General features: G+C 47.1%; 1 protein-coding gene across 2 annotated transcripts in view; it reads right to left on the bottom strand.

Moving 5' to 3' along the window:
- RCBTB1 (RCC1 and BTB domain containing protein 1) overlaps positions 1-23,700 on the bottom strand; it is a 40,004-nt gene that overhangs the window by 16,046 nt on the left and 258 nt on the right. The window contains exons 2-7 of one of the 2 annotated variants that reach the window (XM_077314215.1): positions 19,068-19,214; positions 11,485-11,679; positions 6,811-6,961; positions 4,458-4,624; positions 1,696-1,854; positions 614-721 (exon numbers count right to left, since the gene is read on the bottom strand). In XM_077314215.1, the coding sequence (XP_077170330.1) occupies positions 614-721; positions 1,696-1,854; positions 4,458-4,624; positions 6,811-6,961; positions 11,485-11,628 (729 nt within the window). In that variant the 5' untranslated portion in view covers positions 11,629-11,679; positions 19,068-19,214. The remainder of the gene's footprint in view (positions 1-613; positions 722-1,695; positions 1,855-4,457; positions 4,625-6,810; positions 6,962-11,484; positions 11,680-19,067; positions 19,215-23,700) is intronic. The other variant, XM_077314224.1, reaches the window with a different exon arrangement.

The raw sequence follows: 23,700 nt of genomic DNA, 5'->3' as shown, positions 1-23,700 counted from the left end.
GGGGCTGGACTAGATGGCCTGTATGACTCCTTCCAACCCTATAAGTAAGCGAGTCTAAGGTTCATTCTGCACCTATTGGATAATGCATTTCGCTGGTGGATTTTCCTGTCCGAAACAGGAAAATCTGCTTCTAAAGTACATTGAAAGTGCATTATCTAATGTGTGCAGAATGAGCCTGGCCTAAGAACTGTGTCTGGCCCAAGGTCACCCAGCTGGCTACATGTGGAAGAGGTGTGGGGAATCAAACCCAATTCTCCAGACTAGAAGCCGCTGCTCTTAACCACTACACCGGCACAATGTAGCGGTTCATGAGCAACAGATGCTAGTCTGGATCCCCCACTCCTCCACATGCAGCCAGTTGGATGACCTTGGGCTGCTCACAGTTCTTACAGCAGTTCTATCAGAGCTCTCTCAGCCTCACCTACCTCACAGGGTGTCTGTTGTAGGGGCAGGAAGGGAAAGGTGTTTGTAAGCCACTCGGGGACTCCTTTGGGTAGTGAAAAGCGGGGTATGAGAAACCAACTCCTCTTCTTCCTGTGTTGACTTTAAGCTTGTGGCCAGACCGGAAGCTCAAAATAAGATAGAAGACTGGTGAGGACACGTCGCTACTCACCTGCATTACGCACATCCCATGCAGCGCTGCCACCCGGCACGGAGTCAGCTGATTGCCGTTGTTACCCAGGCCTAGTTGGCCGTTGCCATTGTAACCCCAGCCGTACACCTAGATCAAGGGAAGAGGGTGGTTAATCTGCAAGCCTTTCTTCTGCAGATTAAAAGAAAAACATGTACAGTACAGAACCAGAAGAGCTGTTGTTAAGAGGAAATAGAAGCCGATGAGAACAGCAAAATGTGTGAGACTGGGAATTCTGAATAAGCCAGTTTAAGGATTCATGGGGCTTTGGCTGAGCTGTTCTCCCTTGCCCTGGAGGGACGGACCAGAACCAATGGAATGAAATTAATTCAAAAGAAATTCCGTCTCAACATCCGGAAGAAGTTCCTGACAGTGGAACAGGCTTCCTCGGGAGGTGGTGGGTTCTCCATCTTTGGAGATTTTTAAGCAGAGGCTGGATAGCCACCTGACGGAGAGGCTGATTCTGTGAAGGCTCAAGGGGGTGGCAGGTTACAGTAGATGAGCGATAGGGATGTGAGTGTCCTGCATAGTGCAGGGGGTTGGACTAGATGACCCAAGAGGTCCCTTCCAACTCTACAATTCTATGGAGCACAGGCGGCACTGTTCCTTGTGCTGTACAAATACTAGCAGGGCACCCTTCCTGGGGACGGCTGGCACTTTGGAAGCGACTGACAGCTTTGCTTTGCTGAACATTTTTCACAGTCAGAGTAGTTCAGCAATGGAATAGGCTGCCTAAGGAGGTGGTGAGCTCCCCCTCACTGGCAGTCTTCAAGCAAAGGTTGGATACACACTTTTCTTGGATGTTTTAGGAGACTTTGGGCTGATCCTGCGTTGAGCAGGGGGTTGGACTAGATGGCCTGTATGGCCCCTACCAACTCTATGGTTCTATGATTCTATGATTCTAAAACATTGACTAGTGTTAGCCTGAACTTACACCTCCTTAGCCTAAAAGACAACTTGAACCCCATGGGAGGGCCTTGAAACCGCAGAGCCTGCAGCACGTGCCTACATGTGCTGCTAGACTAAACTGCATCTGGCCGGGAGTCCGAGGGAGTGATGCTTACCTCACCGTTGTCTACCACGGCCATGGAAGACGTCTGGCCACAGGCAATGCTGACCACCACTTTCGTCTGCAGGCAGTTGGAGACTTTGCGAGGAGTCGGCTGGTTTGCGGTGGAGCCCGATCCGACCTGGCCACAGTTGTTGTAGCCCCAGGCATACACCTTTTTCACAAGGGAAGAAGACGAGAAAGCATGTAACCGAGAGGCATCCGATGGCCTAAATCGTTTGCTGGCAGGGGCTCATGAGAATTGTAGTCCATGGACATCTGGAGGACCGCAGGTTGACTACCCCTGGCCTAAATAAAGGCCAGGTTGTCTAGCAGTCCCTTGGCTATTGAGAGGATAGCTCCCAACCCCTGATCGCCAAGAAGGCCCAATGAAGACGGCTACATTAGGAACGGGATTATTTTCAGAAGACCCCACTGAATTAAGGATGGCTGGCATGAAAGGGAAAGTCTATAGCAGAGGCTGCTGAAATGGCTAGCAACCAACAGCTTTCACTATGTTGCCCTGGAAACGACTTGGGTCAACTGGACCTGGCAGCAGCGCCCCAGAAATTGAAACTGCTGATAACCAAGCCCTGCTTGCCTGCACAGCCTCACCCCATCATGTCTGCACAATGCAGACCAAGCCCAAATGTTCTCTGCCACGTGAATGCCTGGAAAGCAGAAGCTGCAGCAAGCAAGCTAGCGGATGCTGAGTAGGGCTGGGTTTGAGCAGGGTCACCTTGAGGTTCAAGGCACGAGAAGAAGAAGAGTTGGCTTTAATACACCCCTTTTCATTACCCGAAGGAGTCCAAAGCGGCGCACAATTGCCTTCCCTTTCTCTCCCCACAACAATCACTTTGTGAGCTAAGTCTCCATGCTTTTGATTGGCACATGTAGTGTAGCTGGATGTCAGGATTGTCTCCCAGCCACGCAAGGGACGTTTGGAGATGGTTTGCCATTGGCTGCCTCTGCACCCTGACCCCTAGTGCTCCTTGGAGGAATTACCACCCAAATCCTTGAAGGTCTCCCCTCCAAATACTAGCCAGGGTCAGCCCTGTTTGGCTTCCGAGTTTGGACAGGATTGAACTTGCCTGGGCTATTCATACATACCAGAAGACGCTCACCTAATTACAATCAAGTACAGTAAATTCATCCACTTTGTGAACATTCCTGATTAGAGCTGCTCTTGAAACGTGAATGAGATAGATTTGTCCTGCGTATCAAAATGGCTCAGAAGTAAGGATTAGCTTGAAGCTCCCTTGGCCTGACTTGCTATCTGACCGTTCCAATTTCTGTATGGAAGATCTGCAACAGTCAAGGTTTTCCCAAGCGATATCCGCTGGTGCCTGTTCCTTTTGCAAACTTTCTGTTATGTAGAATTGGGCTTTGTGCTAGGATAAGGTTCCAGTTCGCCAAATCAGTAGGAAAACACAATCAAGCAATTCAAAGCTACGCTATGCCTGGCTTACTGAGGCAGATCCCACACCCATAAACTTGAATACAACAGGCAGGTCTTCTAAGTAGCACAAGAAAACCAAAAAGGGGATAGGGTAACAAAACAAACAAAAAACCTAACCAACAAGTAATTAAGATCCAAATGGTTAAGTGTTCACAAAATATAAATATTCAAATTATATTAAGAATTAAAGCCCGTGGTAGATGATACAATGGGTGCTAGCATGGGGGAGGGGGAAATAGCAAAGAGAGAGAGAGAGAGAGAGAGAGAGAGAGAGAGAGAGAGAGAGAGAGAGAGAGAGAGAGAGAGAGAGAGAGGTAGAAAGGAGTGATAGAGAAAGAGGATAGAAAAAAGAAAGAGAGAGATAAGAAAAGAGAGCGAAAAGAGACTGATAGCAAGAAATATAGGTAGAAGGAAAGAAAGTAAGTAAGAGAGAGAGAGATAGAAAGAAGAATAGAGAGACAAATATATAGAGAAAGAGAGGGAGAAAGACAAAGAATTAGAGAGAAAGAGAGGGAGAGGGAGAGAAGTAAACAAAGAGAGAGAAAGAGAAAAAGAGTGATAGAAAGAAAAAGAGAGAAAGAAAGGGTGAGAGAGGGATAAAAAAGAGAGCGAAAGAGAGATAGATGTAGAAAGAGATAAAGAGAGGAGAGAGAAAGTAGGGAAGGCCTACTACGGTGTCGCCCAGGCTGGTTGGGGCTTTTCCTGCCCGACGAGCCTGGGAGAGGTGGAGACAGACAGTCCTCCCGCCTGCATTCACTGGTGGGCCGAAAAGCCCTCCCAGCAACCTCTGAGAGGCTGCGGCAGGGGGGGAGTGTAAGCAGGAACTCTATGCCTCCCATCACCACCACCACACAGCCTCACCCACCTCCGTTCTTGGCAGCAGGAAGGGCATACTGGCGCCAGTAGCGCCAGAGTGCCCCTGGCTGGGTTGGTGGGACCAGGAGCAACCGGTCCACAGGCCAATCGGAATGTGCAAGTCTGGACATGGCCCGCCTAGGAGGGTCCTGCTCAATTATATATAACAGCGAAAGCTGTTACAGATGTACAATGTCAAAAAGTTAAAAAAAATAAAACAAGCCCATAGGCTGCTCATTGAAATAACAAAATATGCACCATACAGTCCTAGATCTACAGTGATGGACCTAATGCATTTCGACCCCAAAATGGGTCTTCCGCAGAAATCTAATCCTGAACACACAAACAATACAGCAGAGGCTGCAGCTTGTGCGATTAAAATAAATCCAGTTTATTCTCTATGAATAACAAGGTCAGTAAAAATGGAACTGATTGAAGCAGCCATCTCTGAATGGTGGACTTACATCTCCATCAGACGACAGGACCATCGAGTGATGGGAACCACAAGCGACTTCAATGATTCTTTTAATTAGCAAGTTGGTACAGACTTGAATGGGCGCGACTCCCTGATTGGTGGTTCCATTCCCAAGCTGGCTGTATCCGTTGTGTCCCCAGGCATACACTTCTCCATCTAAGCAGGACAGAAAACCCACAAACGTGGCCACAGTCATGACCGATTATGCAGTTGAAGACACGGGGTTCCCAGTTCCAAACAAACCCGAACCAGGCAAAAAGCAGAAAAGGACATTTCAACACGTTGAAGCTAAAGCATCCAAATTGAACATAAGTCAACAGTGTGACTCGGTGGCTAAAAAGGCAAATGGGATTTTGGGCTGTATCAAAAGGAGTATTGTGTCCAGATTGCGGTAGATGATGGTACCGCTTTACTCTGCTCTGGTTCAGCCTCCATTGGAGTATTGTGTTCAGTTTTGGGCACCCCAGTTGAAGAGGGATGTTGTCCAACGTGAGCGTGTCCAGAGGAGGGCAACAAGGATGGTGAGGGGTTTGGAGACCAAGATGTATGAGGAAAGGTTGGGGGAGCTTGGTCTGTTTAGCCTAGAGAGGAGACGACTAAGAGGGGATCTGATAACCATCTTCAAGTATTTAAAAGGATGCCATATAGAGGATGGAGCAGAGTTGTTCCCTCTTGCCCCAGATGAATGGGATGAAATTAATTCAAAAGAAATTCCGTCTCAACATCAGAAAGATGTTCCTGACAGAGTAGTTTCTCAGTAGAACAGGCTTCCTCGGGAGGTGGTGGGTTCTCCATCTTTGGAAATTCTTAAACAGAGGCTGGATAGCCATCTGACGGAGAGGCTAATTCTGTGAAGGCTCAAGGGGGTGGCTGACACATTGGATAAGCGATAGGGATGTGAGTGTCCTGCATAGTGCAGGGGACTGGATGACCCAGGAGGTCCTTTCCAACTCTATGATTCTATGAAATGCATCAACTTTGTCACATGCCATTATGGTGTTTAACCAACACCACGCGTCATATTCCAACCAGGAGGGTAAGAATACCACAGGCCACCTGAATGAGTGGGTATATATTGACTGGAAGGCAATGTAGCTACCCCATGGCCAAAACAATATTTCCTGCCTTCAGGCTGCAGAGAAATGCCAATTGTTGCACCATTAATTTGCACTCCACACTTAGAGCAGCTAGTTAAGGCAGACTAGTTCCTGGAGCCACTTCTGTAACCCAGTAGAAGCAAGCTGGTTACAACGTGGTTTATTTTCACGCTTGGTGTAGCGGTCAGATTTCCTCATCACAGAACAGGAACTGCGCAGCCTTTCAAATGTCCACTAACTGCTGAGTATTTCAAGAATGGCTTCGGTCACTGCTGGACAAGAAGGACACAGAAGCTGCTCTTTGACACGAAGCTCCAGTGTATGGGGGCAGGATAGGAAAGGGCAGTGATCACAGAATCATAGATTTGGAAGGACTCTACAGGGTCATCTAGTCCAACCCTCTGCAGAGTGCAGGAAATTCGCAAGTTTGCACACCACTTCCCTCCCACCTAGGCTCTGCAGAAAGATCTTAGAGCAGGGGTCCCCAAGACGGTGCCCATGGGGACCGCGGAGCCAGCCGACACCTTCCCTGGCACCCACTAAGTGTTTTAGAAAATGGACAGGGCCAGGTGGAGGTTTTTGTCCCAAGGTTTCTGACTGGCCAGTGGAGATCTCATTAACTGTGCAGACTTTTTAAAAACACGGTTCCGGCAGGACTAGCTACTATAGCAAAGGTTCTTCATTGTGTGACTGAAGGGAAGCTGCAGCAGCTGTATTTTGACAGTTTCTGCAGCAGCCAATATGCGGCTGCACATACTATGCTGTGCCAGAAGAAGAGTTGGTTCTTATATGCCGCTTTTCTCTACCCGAAGGAGGCACAAAGCGGCTTACAGTCACCTTCCCTTTCCTCTCCCCACAACAGACACCCTGTGGGGTGGGTGAGGCTGAGAGAGCCCTGATATCACTGCTTGGTCAGATTTATCAGTGCTGTGGCGAGCCCAATGTCACCCAACTGGCTTCATGTGGGGGAGTGCAGAATCGAACCCGGCATGCCAGATTAGAAGTCCGCACTCCTAACCACTACACCAAACTGGCTCTCAGTCCAAAGGTCCTCAAAAGTTTGAAAAAGATTGGGGACACCAGGCCTGAATTTAGATCGGCTACCTTTAAACTGGCTGGCAGAAGAATCCTGTTCCTGAGAGCATGGTTTTTCACCACAGTATCAGCTGAGGAGAACCCTTTTCAGGGCACCCTGATCGAAAACCATTCATAGCTGTATTTCTCAAGACCCAAAGGCTGGCTTACCTTCCGTACTAAGGACGACATGGGGCCCGCTCCCGTAACTGAGACTGCGAATCTTCTTTCCACACAGAGCTTCGAGTTTCTTTGGGACAATAGTGCTTTGGTTGTCTCCCGTCCCGAGACAATTACTACAGTTTAGTCCAAAGACAAATACCTGGGGAAAAGAACAAGGGGCCCACATTTTAATACAGGCGCTTGACAGGCTCCATAACAGAAAGAGCGATAAGCAAGCTCACTTTATTGACTTTATTTGTACACTTCAGCTATACAGTTTCAGTGCAGACCGGGCCCCATTTGTACTGGCTGGTTTGGCGTAGTGGTTAAGAGCGACAGCAGGGTTTGATTCCCCACTTCTTCTTCACATGCTGCCAGCTGGGTGACCTTGGCCTTGTCCCAGCCCTGTTAGAAGTTGTTCTCACAGAGCAGTCCTGTCAGAGCTCTCTCAGCCCGACCTGCCACACAGGGTGTCTGTTGTGGTGAGAGGAAAGAGAAGGCTATTGTAAGCCGCTTTGAGCCTCCTTCAGGTAGAGAAAAGCAGCATATAAGAACCAACTCTTCTTTTTCTGTAATCTCAGGGCTCTTTCAACCTCACCCACATAACAGGGTGTCTGTTGTGGGGAGAGGAAAGGGAAGGCAAATGTAAGCCACTTTGAGACTCCTTTGGGTAGAGAAAAGCAGCATATAAGAACCAACTCTTCTTCTTTTTCAGTAATCTTAGGGCTCTCTTAGCTTCACCTCCCTCACAGGGTGTCTGTTGGGAAGGCGAATGTAAGCAGTTTTGAAATTCCTTCAAGGAGAGAAAAGCAGCGTATAAGAACCAACTCTTCTTTTTCTTCTTGGCTGAGAAAGCCTGGGTTAGATACAAGCTGGTATGGGTAAACTGGGGGGGGGGGGGGGGGAATGATTTAAGAAACGCACCTTTTAAAAACTTTTATCTTTTATAGTTTATTTAATCATTTTAAGATCTGTTTGGTTATGTAACCCCATGGCCTATTTTATTATTTTGTTGAAATTTTAAACCCTATTTTTATATGTCTTATGCATATTTTATGCCAATAAAAGGTTACTGACAAAAGAAACTTGCAATAACTATGTATTTCTCTTTTTTATGAAAAAGGGTTATGTTAGGTGTGATGTTTGAACTTAATGCTATCATAAACCCTGAAAACAGTACTTAGCGACTTTCAGAGGAAAGGCTGCCCAGTAATCTGCACAGAATACCATCTTTGCACCACATCTAGGGTTGCCAACCTCCAGGAGTTATGCAAACAAGGGAAAAACCCTGTGAGAAATACAGTCATCCAGTGATAATTAAACAAAGGTTTTCAAACATCAGTCCAAGCTCAGAATTCACGTTATTAAATACAAAACCACCAGAGATAAGAAAACAACGCATTCTCTCAATGCAATGCTACAATTTTCCAAGAAACTTCTTTTTTTGTAACATTGCATTCAAAGATGAAGGCCAAAAGACGGCTGCTGGGGCATCGTTCCAGAGCAGCTCGGAAGAGATCAACGGGCATGAGACGGGGGGGCTGTGAGAGAGCACAGGCGCTTCTTGATAACCAAAAGCAGCGGAGAAAGAAGGAAGCCCAACAGAGAGTCTGCCAGACCAATGGCAGGGCAGGCAGTTACATTCCCAGGGTGTCTCCCAGTTGTATGGAGCAAGCAACATATGGAGAGGTGATAGCCTTTGATCTCTCTACCAGCAACACTTTGGTTTCTCTCTGTAAAGTACACTGAATTCTAGGGGGATTCATTGGCTGTTTTGACAAAGGATTATCATTGGCTGTATCTGGTTGTGACACAGATGTAACAGAACTGATTTTTGCTATACATTCCCTGTCATGTAAGAAGATCATAGTCTGAGGAAGAGTGCTTGCACTCGAAAGCTCACGCCCTGAATAAATCTTTGCTGGTCTTAAAGGTGCTGCCGGACTCTGATTTTATTCCCAGGGGGACGAGAGTTCTGCATACCTACAATTGCCTTGTGTCTAGTTGAGAAGAAGAGCTGGGCTTGTATACCCCGCTTATCACTATCCAAATCCCCTCAGTCGTCTCCTCTCCACAGGAGTTGCAAAGTGGCTTAGAAACACCTGTCCACCTCCGCACAACAGACACTCTGTGAGTTAGGTGGGGCCTAGAGAGCTCTAAGAGAACAGCTCTGCGAAAGCAGCTCCCAGAGAACTGTAACAGGCCCAAGGTCACCCAGCTGGCTGCATGTGGAGGAGGAGCAGGGAATCAAGCCCAGTTCTTCAGATTAGAGTCTGCCCTCTTAACCACTACATCACATGATCGGGTTACTCTGGCAGATTATTTGTAATAGAGGAAACATTTCTCAAAACATTTCTGAATACCACGGGGAGGGCAATAATAGTATGGATTCTTTGACTGATGGGAAGGACTGTTCTTTCATCCCACAGCGGAGCTGCACTGTCATACCGGAACCTGCTTACGTGTGCAAAGCATGAAGAAGCAAACAGAATTTGCCACACTTAGCGGCAGCTAAGTCTTGATAATTAAGAAGAAATTCATGCAATATGCAGAAACGGGTGGACAAACTTGGTTTTATTAATTCTCTTATCGTCCCTTTTATCACGCTAATAAAGATCACATTGGATTGGTGGACAAACTGTAGCTTCCATATCTCCATGGACTACAATCCCCATGAGCCCCTGTTAGCACATGCTGGCAGAGGCTCGTGGGAATTGTAGTCTGTGGATATCTCGAGAGACACAGGCTTGCCACCCCTATCACCTGTGATTCTTGTAGCAATAGCGAGCAGCCAGCTGTTCCCTAGAGGTGTCAGCACACAATGGAGTCATCTTTGGTGTGTTGAAGGAGGAGGACACACCTGTTGCATCTGGTTTTGCTGCTTCTGCTGCTGTGGAGCCCCTAAACTTATGGTGGACTCCCTCACTTTCCACTAGTAAGTGCTCTAAGATTGCATGAGCTGAGTGTCTGATTCAAAAGGGAAAGTCCCTGTTATTTTTAGCGAGATATTCCGAAGAAGAGCCTGTTTTTTATGCCCCGCTTTTCACTGCCCAAAGCGGCATACAATCCCCGTTCCCTTCCTCTCCGCACAACAAGCACCCTGTGAGGCCAGTGGGGCTGAGAAAGCTGTGACTAGCCCAAGGTCACCCAGCTAGCTGCATGTGGTGGAGGAGTGTGGAATCAAACCCGGTTCTCCAGATTAGTCTGAAGGCCCTTTGAATTTTGAGCTTCTTGCTATAACGGAAGTCCATCTCACCGGAAGAGTTTCTTCTGCATCTGGGTAGGCTAAACCTCGGTCCTGCCCACTCTAAATACTCTTTCTAATGGTTCTTCTTCCTCTTTATCTTCACGTTGTTTCCCACAAGTAAAAGTTCAGTATAAAGGCATCCAACTACAGCCACAGCAGCACCCTGACATGCATAGCTCAGGCAAGCCTGATCTTGACAGATCATAGAAGCCAAGTAGGGTAGACCCTAGCTAATATTTGAATGGGAGACCTCCAAGGAACACAAGGGTCCTGACGTGCAGGCAGGCAATAGCAAACCACCTTCGAACGTCCCTTACCTGGCTTCCAGGATCTCCTGCCTATACCAGACACATTCCATACGATAAAATAATCTGTTCCGCTTAATTTTTTTGGTAAGGCCTAGGAGGAGGAGCTGGTCTCATAGCTTAAGTGCCACTCAGCGCTTAACACCCACTCAGGGTGGCTGCCCCACCCGTGTGCCTCCTCCTCCAACCGGCTTGCCTGTCTGTCCTACGGCCAGCCAATCACATTCCGTCTCCCATCCCTGACCACCCCCCCTCCTCCTTCCACTTCCCTCCGAGGCTCGGAGGCTACAGATCCCTGCTGTGTGAGAGCTGCCCCTGCTGGTGAGTTCCCTGCTTTGAGGCCTTCAGCCTGCAACCTTTCCAGCTCCCGGGGGGAAGGAGAGGCCATCCACAGAGTTCTTCCACACACATAATTTATCGCCCGCTGTATTCCTAAATGCAACAGGTTTGGCCCATAGTTAAATAATAATGGCATTCACTGCCTCATCTCACTTTTGACATACAAAGATGTTTGCTGTGATCATTGCATCAGGCACCCACGAGACCACCTTTTCCCAGCAAGCACAACACGATACTGCGTAATCCACCGTCTTGAGAGCGACTAAGGAAGCCGAAGTCCAAAATACTTTTAAGAAGCAAACAGAAGAAGAAGAAGAGTTGTTCTTATATGCCGCTTTTCTCTACCCAAAGGAGGCTCAAAGCGGCTTACAGTCACCTTCCCTTCCCTCTCCCCACAACAGACACCCTGTGAGGGAGGTGAGGCTGAGAGAGCCTTGATATCTCTGCTCGGTCAGAATAGTTTTATCAGTGCCGTGGTGAGCCCAAGGTCACCCAGCTGGCTGCATGTGGGGGAGCGCAGAATCGAACCCAGCACGCCACATTAGAAGTCCGCACTCTTAACCACTACACCAAATAAGCCAATAAATACATCCCGGGCTTTCCGCAAGCCCATTTTTAAAGAATTCATCTGAAGCCACTCGAAACCAGCAGAACCATTCTTCCTTCTGTTCCACCTGAATATACGCACGACATCCGGATTTTTGTGCTGAGCTCCCAGGAGATGCAAACAAAATCTTAAGTGGCTTTGACCGCACAACTCAAAGCATACTCAGGCGGCTCCCCCGATCTTACCTCGTCATCATGGGTGATGTATATAGCTTCGTTGGCAGAGGTTCCAAAGACGCATGCTTTTCGGATAGTGGCTATTTCCTGAGGCGAAAGCAGAGTAAATATTGGCCACTTCCCTACATCCACCATGGCTCTGCTGCATTTCATGCCACATCTAAACCGGTTCCATGGTCATTCTGCAGAAACTCATCGGGTCAGCTGGAAGAGAGAAATGCATGCTTAGATTATGTATAAATCACATTTCCCCTTTTAGGGATCAATTGTTAGATTATATAAATATAATAAATATATTATTATATTATATAAATAGAATAAATAGAATAAATAGTAGTAGTAGTATTCTTTATTACGGTCATAGACCAGCAAAGTCAAAACAATTTCACAGTTACATAAATAATATGGCTAAAACAGAGTTTTACTCATAAAATAACATTATGTTAAACACTTAGACTATGAGTCTGCTAAAATATAAATTAGAATGAAATGGAAATTTAGGAAATTGTTCTAATTGTTCTCAGGGTCTGTTAAGTTTTAGTCAACTTCCACCGCCTTTTCATGGCTGCAGGCACAAAGCCTGGCGACACTATACGTGATGGAACAATTTGTGTCTGTGAGCAGCAGGGAGATATAAAATTGTCCTGAGCACCCTGGGACTCTATGTAACCATGGTGTGATAAATATGGAACGTATGTCATCATAAAACTGACAATGCAAGAGGATATGTTCCAATGTTTCTATTTGGCCAGAGCCACAGGGGCACTTCCTTTCACCATATGGGATTTTCTTGTATCTCCTTCAAGTACAGCTGAGGGAAGGGCATTGCAGCGAGCTAAAGTGAATAGAATAAATAGAATGAATGAATGAATAAATAAATTAATAAATAAATTACAGATTTCTGCCCCCACCTGGTGGAATGAGCTCCCGGAGGAGATCAGGACCTTGACAGATCTAAAGCACTTCTGCAGGGCCCTCAAAAGGAAGCTCTTCCACTAGGCATTTGGTTGAGCTTGATTGGAATCAGTAGCACCTGCAGGGCACCTGCAGGGCCTCTGAACCTCCATCCCAATAACCCATACACCTGAACCATGGACCTGATCGAACCAGGGGTAGTCAAACTGGGGCCCTCCAGATGTCCATGGACTACAATTCCCAGGAGCCCCTGTCAGCATTTGCTGGCAGGGGCTTCTGGGAATTGTGGTCCATGGACATCTGGAGGGCTGCAGTTTGACTACCCCTAGATTAGACTGTTGCCTTCAGTTATGGTTGCTATTGTTATTGATATATGTTAAGAAGAAACAAAGTTCCGCGTACTGTTTATGTTCCATGTGAACCGCCCTGAGCCTTAGGGGAGTGCAGCATACAAATATATATAATAAATAAATACATTATGACAGTCAGGCATTGCTCTGCTATACAAACAGTGAAAAAGAAGAGCAGAGATGGCTTTTTTAATACCCCAGTTCCTCTCCCAACCACAGACACCTTGTGAGGTAAGAGACAGTGCTGAAAGAACAGCTCTGCAAGAGCAGCTCTCAGAGAACTGTGATTGGCCCAAGGTCATCCAGTAGGCTGCATAAGGAAGGGTAGGGGATCAAACCCGGTTCTCCAGATGAAAGACTGCCGCTCTTTAACAATGACAGCACCCTGGTTCGCAGTGAAAAACATGTCTGACATCCAGATGTTGATCTGGCAGTCTTCAAGCAAAGGTTGGATACACACTTTTCTTGGATGCTTAGGGCTGATCCTGTGTTGAGCGGGGGGGTTGGACTAGATGGCCTGTATGGCCCCTTCCAACTCTATGATTCTATGATTCTAAGGACGCCACGGATCAATGTACGCCAGGCAAACAAGAGAGTCTGTGCGGTGAGGTAGACTAGGAACTCAGGCGATGCGCATTTCTACCATGGAAGCTCGCTGGGTGGCTTTGGACTGGTCACAAACCTTCAGTCTGACTACCTCACAGGGATGTTGTAGGGAAATGGAGAAGGGAGAGAACAATATTTTAAGCTGCTTCAAGTCCCAGCTGGGGAGAAAAGCTGGACATAAACACAGTGAAGGCAATAAATAGTGAGCCCTATACCATCCCCACTCCTAGGACACCGAGAGGCAGCCGTCTACCTTCAAGCACAACCCAAGCGTGCTCGGTTTCCAATTTCTGCAAAGAGCAGCTGAGAACCACAGCCACCTCTGAGTCCAGAGGAGTCGAAGAATGGTGAGGGGCCTCTACCGAATTTCTATGGAGACTGGACACCGTGGGGATTCTCTCTTGGTGTACTAGTTAGGAGCGCCGAGTTCTAATCTTGTGAGCCAGGTTTGATTCATGCAACCAGCCGGGTGACCCTGGGCTTGCCACAGCACTAATAAAGCTGTTCTGACCAAGCAGTAATATTAGGGCTCTCTCAGCCTCACCTCCCATTTGTGGGGAGAGGAGAGGGAAGACGTCTGTAAGCCGCTTTGAGACTCCTTTAGGTGGAGAAAAGCGGCATATGAAAACCAACTCTTCTTCTTCTTCAGTAATCTCAGGGCTCTCTCAGCCTCACCCACCTCACAGGGTGTCTGTTGTGGGGAGAGGAAAGGGAAGGCGACTGTAAGCCGCTCTGAGACTCCTTCGGGTAGAGAAAAGCAGCATATGAGAACCAACTCTTCTTTCTCTTCAGTAATATCAGGGCTCTCTCAGCCTCACCCACCTCACAGGGTGTCTGTTGTGGGGAGAGGAAAGGGAAGGCGACTGTAAGCCACTTTGAGACTCCTTTGGGTAGAGAAAAGTGGCATATAAGAACCACCTCTTCTTCTTTCCCTGGCAGAGACAGCTCTCAGTCCACTGTACGCTGTTTCCCAAGTCTGAGTTGAACAAGATCTTGATTCCCTTTCTGTCCTACCCCCTCCATTGGGATTTATCTATCATATGGCTTGTGCAGAATGTAGCCAGGAAATCCCAGGATTCTCTGGCAAGAAGAAGAAGAGTTGGAGAAGAAGTCTTAAAGGGGCTTACAGTCGCCTTCCCGTTCCTCTCCCCACAACAGAAACTCTGTGAGGGAGGTGAGGCTGAGAGAGCCCTGATATTACTGCTCGGTCAGAACAGTTTTATCAGTGCTGTGGGGAGCCCAAGGTCACCCAGCTGGCTGCATGTGGGGGAGCAGGGAATCAAGCCCGGCTGGCAACCAGGCAAGGGACATCTGGAGGTGTTTCCCCATTGCCTGCCTCTGCATCATAACCCCTAGTGATCCTCGGAGGAACTCCACCCAAACCCTTAGTGGTTTCCCATTCAGAGACTAGCCAGGATCAGATTCCAAGATCTAAAGGGTTCAGGCTTGCCTGGGCCATGCAGGCCAAGACTCCACTGGGAGAAGGACTCACATACACAAGAAGTCAGCCTGGCGAGCAAGGGGGAAAGCTTCCAAGTGGCCCCTTCTAATGCAGGGGCCCCTTAGTGAAGGCAGCACAGGGATCTATTAGTTGTTCCTTCTCCACCCCTCACCCAGTCCAAGAAAGAGCAGGGGGTTTGTGCTCTGGAGGCTGCATGCGTGGTAAGATCTCTTGCCCAGGAGGGGACCAGGTGAGACTCAACTGGGTGTGCACCTTCTAGCTCTACAGGTCAATTGAACAGTCAATCAGTGCCCACCAGAAGCACATATTACTTGCCCCTGAAATGGTATGGGAATAAGCTTGAAAGGAATCCTTCTGAAAAGAACAATTGCTATCCGTCATAAGCATAACAGAATACACCGCTCATAACACACGGAGTGGCTTTCCTGGGTCCTTGTGATGTTTAATATTGTGTACAAGAGCCTCTTGTGGCGCAGAGTGGTAAGGCAGCAGACATGCAGTCAGAAAGCTCTGTCCATGAGGCTGGGAGTTCGATCCCAGCAGCCGGCTCAAGGTCGACTCAGCCTTCCATCCTTCCAAGGTTGGTAAAATGAGTACACAGCTTGCTGGGGGGGGGGGGTAAACGGTAATGACTGGGGAAGGCACTGGCAAACCACCCCCTATTGAGTCTGCCATGAAAACCCTAGAGGGCGTCACCCCAAGGGTCAGACATGACTCGGTGCTTGCACAGGGGATACCTTTACCTTTACCTTAGTATTATTTGACAGGTAGCAGAGTTCTACATGCAAACGTAATGCAATTTGCTAATCTTATCACACAGCTGTTTGTCATTCTTTCAGTAGCTGCAGTGTATAAATGTGTGCTATTGGGCGACATTGTACCAAGGGGACAATAGTCTTGGCCACTGGGGGGGGGGGAGAAAAAGCCAAGGTGAGGCTATTTACAGTAAATCATGTCCCCTAAATGTCCTTAAAGCAGCTCAAAGTCCTAGCATGTGTCTCCCGAGGATGGCTGTTGCTGTTTTTAGCAAGATTCGTTTATATTAAACACCATGTAGATGTGAGAATACAAAGGAGCCCTGAAGAATATGTAGAATCAAAGTAGGGACCTCTCCCCAGCTGGTACTTTCTAACAGCGAAAGCTACGGTTACAGCAAATCCAGCACTCATTCAAAGAAACTGGGTTTCAGTTTCAACCAACACATGTTGCAAATGCTGGAATTTCAGTTTGCATCCAGCCACTACCGGAACAATAGCTGCTAAGAACAGGGACATTTTCTTACCAGCTGCAGGGAATTCACATCATGGTACTCTGCAGCTATATAATTAATCTACAGCTTTTTGTGGGGCGATTCAGACTTATAAGGAGATCAGTAGGGTGTTTAGATAGATTGTCATGCCAGATAATGACTATTTATTATGTGAATTCCATCCCACCCCAGGACAATTAAAAATTACAACACAAAAAATGCATTCTTCTTTATCGCTGGTGTAAGATTACTAATAGCTAAGGCATGGAAAATAAGAGTTGATTTCATAACCCGCTTACAATCGTCTTCCCTTCCTCTCCCCAGAACAGGCACCCTGTGAGGTGGGTGAGGCTGAGAGAGCCCTGAGATTACTGAAGAAGAAGAAGAAGAAGAGTTGGTTCTTATATGCCACTTTTCTCTACCCAAAGGAGTCTCAGAGTGGCTTACAATCGCCTTCCCTTCCTCTCCCCAAAACAGGCACCCTGTGAGGTAGGTGAGACTGAGAGCCTTGACAAAACTGCTCTGTGAGAGCAGCCCTGTCAGGGCTGTGTTGAGCCCAAGGTCACCCAGCTGGCTGCATGTGAAGGAGCGGGGAATCAAGCCCAGCTTGCCAGATTAGAAGTCCTCACTCCTAACCACTACACCAAGAAGCCAGCATGTTCAGTCGTGGTACAAGACACTGTGAGGTGAGGTTCAGAGGGAAGTATTTTAGTGAGGATATATAAAAAGTTAACCCCCTGGCATGGATGAGATCCCCTGTTTTTACTTAATGAGACTGAAAGCTTTTCCTTCAAGGGCCTCAGCTTCCCACCCTGCAGGATCGTCCTGAGGTGCACCCACATCCAAGTCAATGCCTCAAGACTCCACTTAAACAACTTTTCATATGAAAGCTGAGCGAATTAGAGCCCCATGACAGATTTAGATGCAAGGCCTGACAGAACTTTGTTTTTACTTTGTCATATAAAAACTAGGACTGTGTTTGCTCCATCAACAACCAGATTATGAACTGGAATATGCTTCAGCATGGCTTCCCAAGTCTATGGTACCATTCATATCATGTAAAGTCCACTGAAAAGCCAAGAAGAAAAAGAGTTGGTTCTTATATGCCACTTTTCTCTACCCGAAGGAGTCTCAAAGCGGCTTACAGTCACCTTCCCTTTCCTCTCCCCACAACAGACACCCTGTGGGGTGGGTGAGGCTGAGAGAGCCCTGATATCACTGCTCGGTCAGCACAGTTTTATCAATGCCGTGGCGAGCCCAAGGTCACCCAGCTGGCTGCATGTGGGGGAGAACAGAATCAAACCTGGCTGGCCAGATTAGAAGTCCACACTCCTAACCACTACACCAAACTGGCTCTCAGTTGGGACAAACCACAGTTGGGATAAACCGTTCCTCATTGCAACAAGCAAACCCGTTTTGCAACACGGGTGAGGCTGAGGGAGCCCTGATATTACTGAAGAAGAAGAGTTGGTTCTTATATGCCGCTTTTCTCTACCCGAAGGAGTCTCAAAGCGGCTTACAATCGCCTTCCCTTTCCTCTCCCCACAACAGACACCCTGTGAGGGAGGTGAGGCTGAGAGAGCCCTGATATTCCTGCTTGGTCAGAGCAGATTTCTTAGTACTGTGGCGAGCCCAAGGCGACCCAGCTGGTTGCATGTGGGGGAGCACAGATTCAAAACGAAGTCCGCACTCCTAACCACTACACCAAGCTGGCTCTCATGTTGACTTCAGACAGCGATCCCCTCAACCTTGTCTTTAGGGATTACTCTCTTCCAGCATTCTAGGCTTGCAGTCGTCCATCTCACCTGTTTTACAGAATAAGATGCCTCCACATTTAACATGTGCAGCAAAGCACGAGGCAGGATGGAGGAAGAAAAAGAGGAAGCCGTGTGCGTTAAAAGCCCTAGCAGACAACGCCCAACTCAGCAACCCAACAGCCAATTAAAACACATCAGTTCCATTTCAGCTGTAATAAAAAACCCTCAGCAACTAGGGAGGGCTACTCCCAAGGTCGAATCTCTCTGAATGAAGAAATATTCAGAGTGGTCGATAATCAAAAAAGGGAGCCCTTCTAAATAAGCCAGAATCCACAAAACACAAAGCAGGGGTAGTCACAACCTGTGGTCCTCCAGATGTTCATAGACTACAATTCCCATGAGCCCCTGCCAGCAGGGCTCTAAACCAAGGCTCAATCATCTTAAAACTCGCAATTTGAGCTACCAGGATGCGGTTATTGTCATGAAAATTGAGGCTGTTTTGCCCAGGACTTTTAGCAGTTTCCCCTTTCAATGGTTTATGCAAAAAAAAAAGAAAAAAATCCCTTTTAGCCTGCTATTTTGTATAAATGAAACTTGACCTTTCAGAGCTTGTGTTGTTTCTTAAATAGACATAAAGTCTAGTGAGTATATATTGTTGAAACGAAGATCCCACTAGCAAATTCTGAACCATTTCAGTCCTGGTTTTAGACAACGGGTTTCTTCTACACCTCTCATTCTATAGCATTGTCTACTGAATATCCCCATCCTGCCCATTATATCAACTCACTGTGTCTGTGTGTAACCTGCCTTGAGTCCATGTGAGAAAGGTGATGTAAATAAAATCAATTTTGTATAAACCTTCAAAAATATTCATGCTCACTCATTACATGGGCAAAAGAACTGCTTGAGCAGCCTGCTTGAGCAGCCTGCTTGAGCAGCCTGCTTGGGCAGGCAACCTGCTTGAGCAGGCAACCTGCTTGAGCACTTTGAAACTGCTCTTCGCCCAAGGCCGAGAAAAATCATACAAATCACAATTAACATTGCAGCTCCTAGGAGCCAGATGCTTTTAAAACATTCCCAGCAAAGCATCCTTTGAAGCTATACTCCACTAGTAACATAAACACCTGGAAGAAAAGCTAGGCTGAAGGGCACTTGAAAAAAAAAAGGGATTTAAGGAGACAGATTTAGCTACTACACCCCCATATGTACACAGAACACCCTGAAGGTTTCACATTCCACTACTCCGAACTTACCAGCAGCTTACTTCAATAAGCAGGCTCTGTGGCCGGGGCTGTGGCGACATCTCTGAAGCGGTCCAGCAATGCCGAGGCACAAACAAGGGCTTGTGTGCGACTTCAGTCTGAGTGCAACTCCAACAAAGGGAAGGGTGTTTGTTCCCCCTAAACAAAAGGCAAACAGCACAGGACCAACTTTAAGGCCGCCTTGTACACTACTGGATATATTTACCTCAGTCTCAAGGTATCGATTTCATCTTTTTTTTTTTTTTAATCCAGTTTTATACTGAATCGGCAGGAAACACAAAGCCTGACGTGCTGACAAACTTTCCAAAAGCCTTAATAAAAAGAAGGTTCTGTGCATTCTTCACAGTAGATACTGCAAGAGGCTCTTGTGAAACTGTAAGAGGAACATGAGCCGGGAAGTAGAGCCAGTAAACATAATCAATTGTGAGAAAGGCCTAGTTTCCACAGGTAGAACGGCTTCAGGCCGCAGGTGGGAGCCAAGAGGGCCAGAACAGAAAAAGAAAATCCTCTTTCCATAACAAAACTAGACCTCAGTTCTGACATAATAAAACTAACTGTACTTCATGTGATTATGTAGACATGGCTCACTCTGCTAACTCTAGTTTGCTGGGGTTCGTCAAACTGGGATCTGAAACCGTGCCTTGCAGATTTTTTGAACAACTCTACATTACGTGCAAATACGGGCCATGTGGCCAGGAAAAGGGGATGAAATCAGCATTCGTCAAGGTAAACCCAGAACCTGAGCCACCGAACACTCACCAAACTCTAGTCTGACAACATAAAAAGGTGGGTAGTTCCATTGAAGCAGCAGAATGAAGTTCGCATCCAAGAGCACCTTTAAGACCAACACACTTTTATTCTGGATAGATTTGTCAGAAATAGTGCAACTGGGAAGCAGAGTTTGCCACCCCAGTCACAATTAAAACAAAAACAAAGAAGCTGGGTGGGGGGAAATGTGTGTGTGTGTGTGTGGGGGGGGGGGGAATAGGTTAATGTCAGAATGGAATGAGCTGTGAAAACTTTTGATTGGGACCTCCCTTATCCTTCCTTCCCCTTTCCAACCCATTGGGCTAACAGTTTTTAATCGATTTTATATTATTCTATACATGTTAAAGATCTTAAGGAGGCTTCTAATAAAAATGTATATCTCTTGGGTTTTATGCGGATTGTTTTACCAAGACTGTGTTGCTCACTGCCCTGAGATGACCAAGTGTGAGGGGGCGGTAATTGTATTGTTGTTGTTAGTTGCAAAGTCGTGTCCGACCCATCACGGCCCCATGGACAATGATCCTCCAGGCCTTCCTGTCCTCTACCACAGGGGTAATCAACCTGTGGTCGTCCAGATGTTCATGGACTACAATTCCCATGGGAATTGTAGTCCATGAACATCTGGAGGGCCACAGGTTGACTACCCCTGCTCTACCATTCCCCGGAGTCCATTTAAGTTCGTACAGAATTGCATAATAAATAAAAATAAAATAAAAACAAAGATCCAGAAAATCACTTGGCAACTGGCTCATTTGGATATTATTATGGCAGAAGAGAGTAATCTCTGCCACTGCATGAGGAGTTGGGTAGGAATGGATCTATGGGAAGGTTACAAAACAGAAGAAAGTGGGCCCTCAAGGAAATGGGGCAGCAGTCGACAGGGGAGAGGAACTTAAAGAGGCAACCGCCGTATGAACTGTCTTATAAAGTGGGGAGCTGCAACATTCCCTTATTGTACTACATAAAGCCTTTCTCAGCTTTACTGGTGAGAATCCCCGAAACATTCTTCAGGCTTCAAAAAACCCTAATAATGGTGCAATCATACAGAACTTGGTTAGGCAGCATAGCTATGTTTCCCACCCCCTCAGCTCTATCATTGGCCATTTAGCAGGGGTCCACATGACCATATAGGGTTGTATCACCTGATACATGTTTAACAAATTTTAAAAACATATTAAAAAATTAACTTCCACCCATTATCCTTCCAGAGCCACCAAGAAACCCCAGGGTTTCATGAAACCCTGCCTCATTGCATACTTATTTTAAGATGATCCCTTAAAGAAAAAAGCTATGGCTTTAGTTCCACTTTTTACTTGCTCTGTTGGTTGCTGGTTGCGGCTGGTTATGGCCTAGCAGGGCCCTGACCAGTCCTGGCCTCCGTTCCAATAAAGCTCGGAACTGTTTTGGTGCCAGGCGCTATGGTGTTATTACCGATAATATGAGAGCAAGCATCTCAAGGGCCAGAGGGTGACCATGCTGCTCAAGACAAGTAAATGGAAGGCAGGAAAAGCCTTGGTTAGAGGAGGATGAAAGAGGAACACGTAGGGTCACGAGGTACATATGTGTGTGTGTGTGTGTGTGTGTGTGTGTGTGTGTGTGTGTGTGTGGAGGGGGCAGTTCTGCTGCAAACAAGCAAGCTAACATTGTCTTCACTGGTTCAAGAGACAGAAATAGACAGCCAGGTTTTTGTACTGAGCTTTTTACTACCCAAAGGAGCTTTAAAGCCTACCTTTCCTCTTCCCACAAATGATACCCTATGAATTGGGTGAAGCTGAGAGAGCTCTATGAGAACTATGACTGGCCCAAGATCACCCAGCTAGCTGCACATGGAAGAAGAATGGGGAATGAAAGCCAGTTCTTCAGATTAGAGGCTGCCGCTCTTAGCCACTACACCACACTGCCTCTCTTAAAGGCTTTTCAGAGCTGGCTTGATGTAGTGGTTAAGAGCAGGCCACGTTTGATTCCCTGTTCCTCCTCCACGTGCAGCCAAGATAGGTGACCTTGGGCTAATCACCATTGTCTTAGAGCTCTCTCAGCCTCATAGGGTCTGTTGTGGGGAGAAAAAGGAAAGCAGACTGTCAACTGCTTTGAGAATCACAAGGCCTGCTGGGTGACCTTGGGCAGCCACAGTTCTCACAGAGCTCTCTCAGACCCACCTACCTCGCAGGGTGTCTATTGTGGGGAGAGGAAGGGAAGGCAATTTTAAGCTGTATTGAGACTCATAAGTCCTGCTGGGTGACCTTGGGCCAGTTACAATGCTCTCAGAGCACTTTCAGACCCACCTCCCTCACAGGGTGTCTGTTGTGGGGAGAGAAAAGAGGGCAATTATAAGCCGCTCTGAGAGTCCTTCAGGTAGTAAAAAGCAGGGTACAAAAATCCCGCTTGTTTTCTTTTTATACGTATAATTTCCAGCACCTCATAAAACACTCTTCCTAGTTAGCCTCCTTAGATTACTCACTCTTCACATCTTCACCGCCTAGGGCTACGCTTTCTTTTACCAAGTGCTTCTGTACAGAGGGTTGACGCACCAGTCAGTTCCTAAAAAGCAACCGGCAGCATTCAGTTCTCTGCCAGGAATGCAGGAAGTGCGGGTTCAGTAGGAGGCACCCAATGTTTTTAATCCCATAAATGCTAAACTCCTCTATGAGGAAGGCAGATTTATTTTTGTTGACTTCCAGGCCATACTATTTCCCTTTAACAAAGTTGGGGATAGAGAGAGAAAACAAACAGATTTGTTTTCTCAACAGATTTGCATTCCAGCAAAGGAACGAATATAAAGCTGATAAGCATATTAGCCTAGAGCGTTTTGGTCCTTGTTATATTATGAGGAGGCTTAAATTTCACAGGTCAACTGTGCTGCATTCGCAACACAGGAGAAAAGGCACATATTTTAGGAATTAATGGAATTTCTGAAATACAAAGTGGCCGTTTTGTTTTACTCCGGCCAGTTCTAAGCGGCTTGTTTTATGCATAAGGGTTTCTTCTCCTTCACATTACCTACAAGAAAGCCACATATCCTCAACACATGCACACACATTAGGAGAAAACGGAAACTTCAGAAGGGGATGGGGATTTAAAGCAGCAAAGGGGCACCTGGAAGGGGGGAGGTTGCCTAAGCTTTCCCGTCTCGCTCTACTTGCAAAAACAGATCCAAACGTATATTGGCCACTAGCCTTGATCTTCTCTGGTTTTCTGGGCAAAACAAGAACTGTACAAGCTGAAAAGGATCCCAGACAGGGCAGGAAGAAAACACACAAAGCCTCACAGTTTTTTTTTTTTTTTGCATGCTAGCAGGAAGACACCCCACACCAGCGTCCTTGCTGTGTGGGCTGCACCACCCCTACCTAGACCAGGGCAGGAGGTTGTACGCAGCAACCCTTCAGCAACCCATGTGGACATCTGCAGTGTCCACCCACTGCTGCCAACCTGGCCTGTCAGAATGAATAGGCTGTTGCAAGCCCCAGAGACACCCACTATTTTTCAAAGCCCCGGTGCATCGAACCAACCCAAGCCAAATGTTGGGCTGGTTAAAACAAAAAATAGTACTGAAAATAAAACCCAAAGCTCCCCATTCAAAATCTGGAAAACGGAGGAAGGAGAACAATCCAGCTGCTGAGCCTGGTTCTACTCTGCATGCAGCAATGCCAACTCCGGCCTGGGGAATTCCTGGATATTTCAGGGCAGGGCATGTTGAGAGGGGAAAAAATGGGGGAGGGATTTCACCCAGAATCTGCAAGAGATCATAGTTTTGCCTCGCGTGCCGCCGTTTCCTCCAGGATAACTAACCCCTGTAGTCATTCCGGGAGAACTCCAGCCCCCAACTGGAGGGTGGCAGCCCCACCTTGCAGGGGTCCAA

Source organism: Paroedura picta, chromosome 1 (assembly GCF_049243985.1).
Source record: "Paroedura picta isolate Pp20150507F chromosome 1, Ppicta_v3.0, whole genome shotgun sequence".
NCBI lineage: Eukaryota > Metazoa > Chordata > Lepidosauria > Squamata > Gekkonidae > Paroedura > Paroedura picta.
Note: the sequence above shows the minus strand (reverse complement) of the source record. Positions and strands in the feature narration are given on the sequence as shown.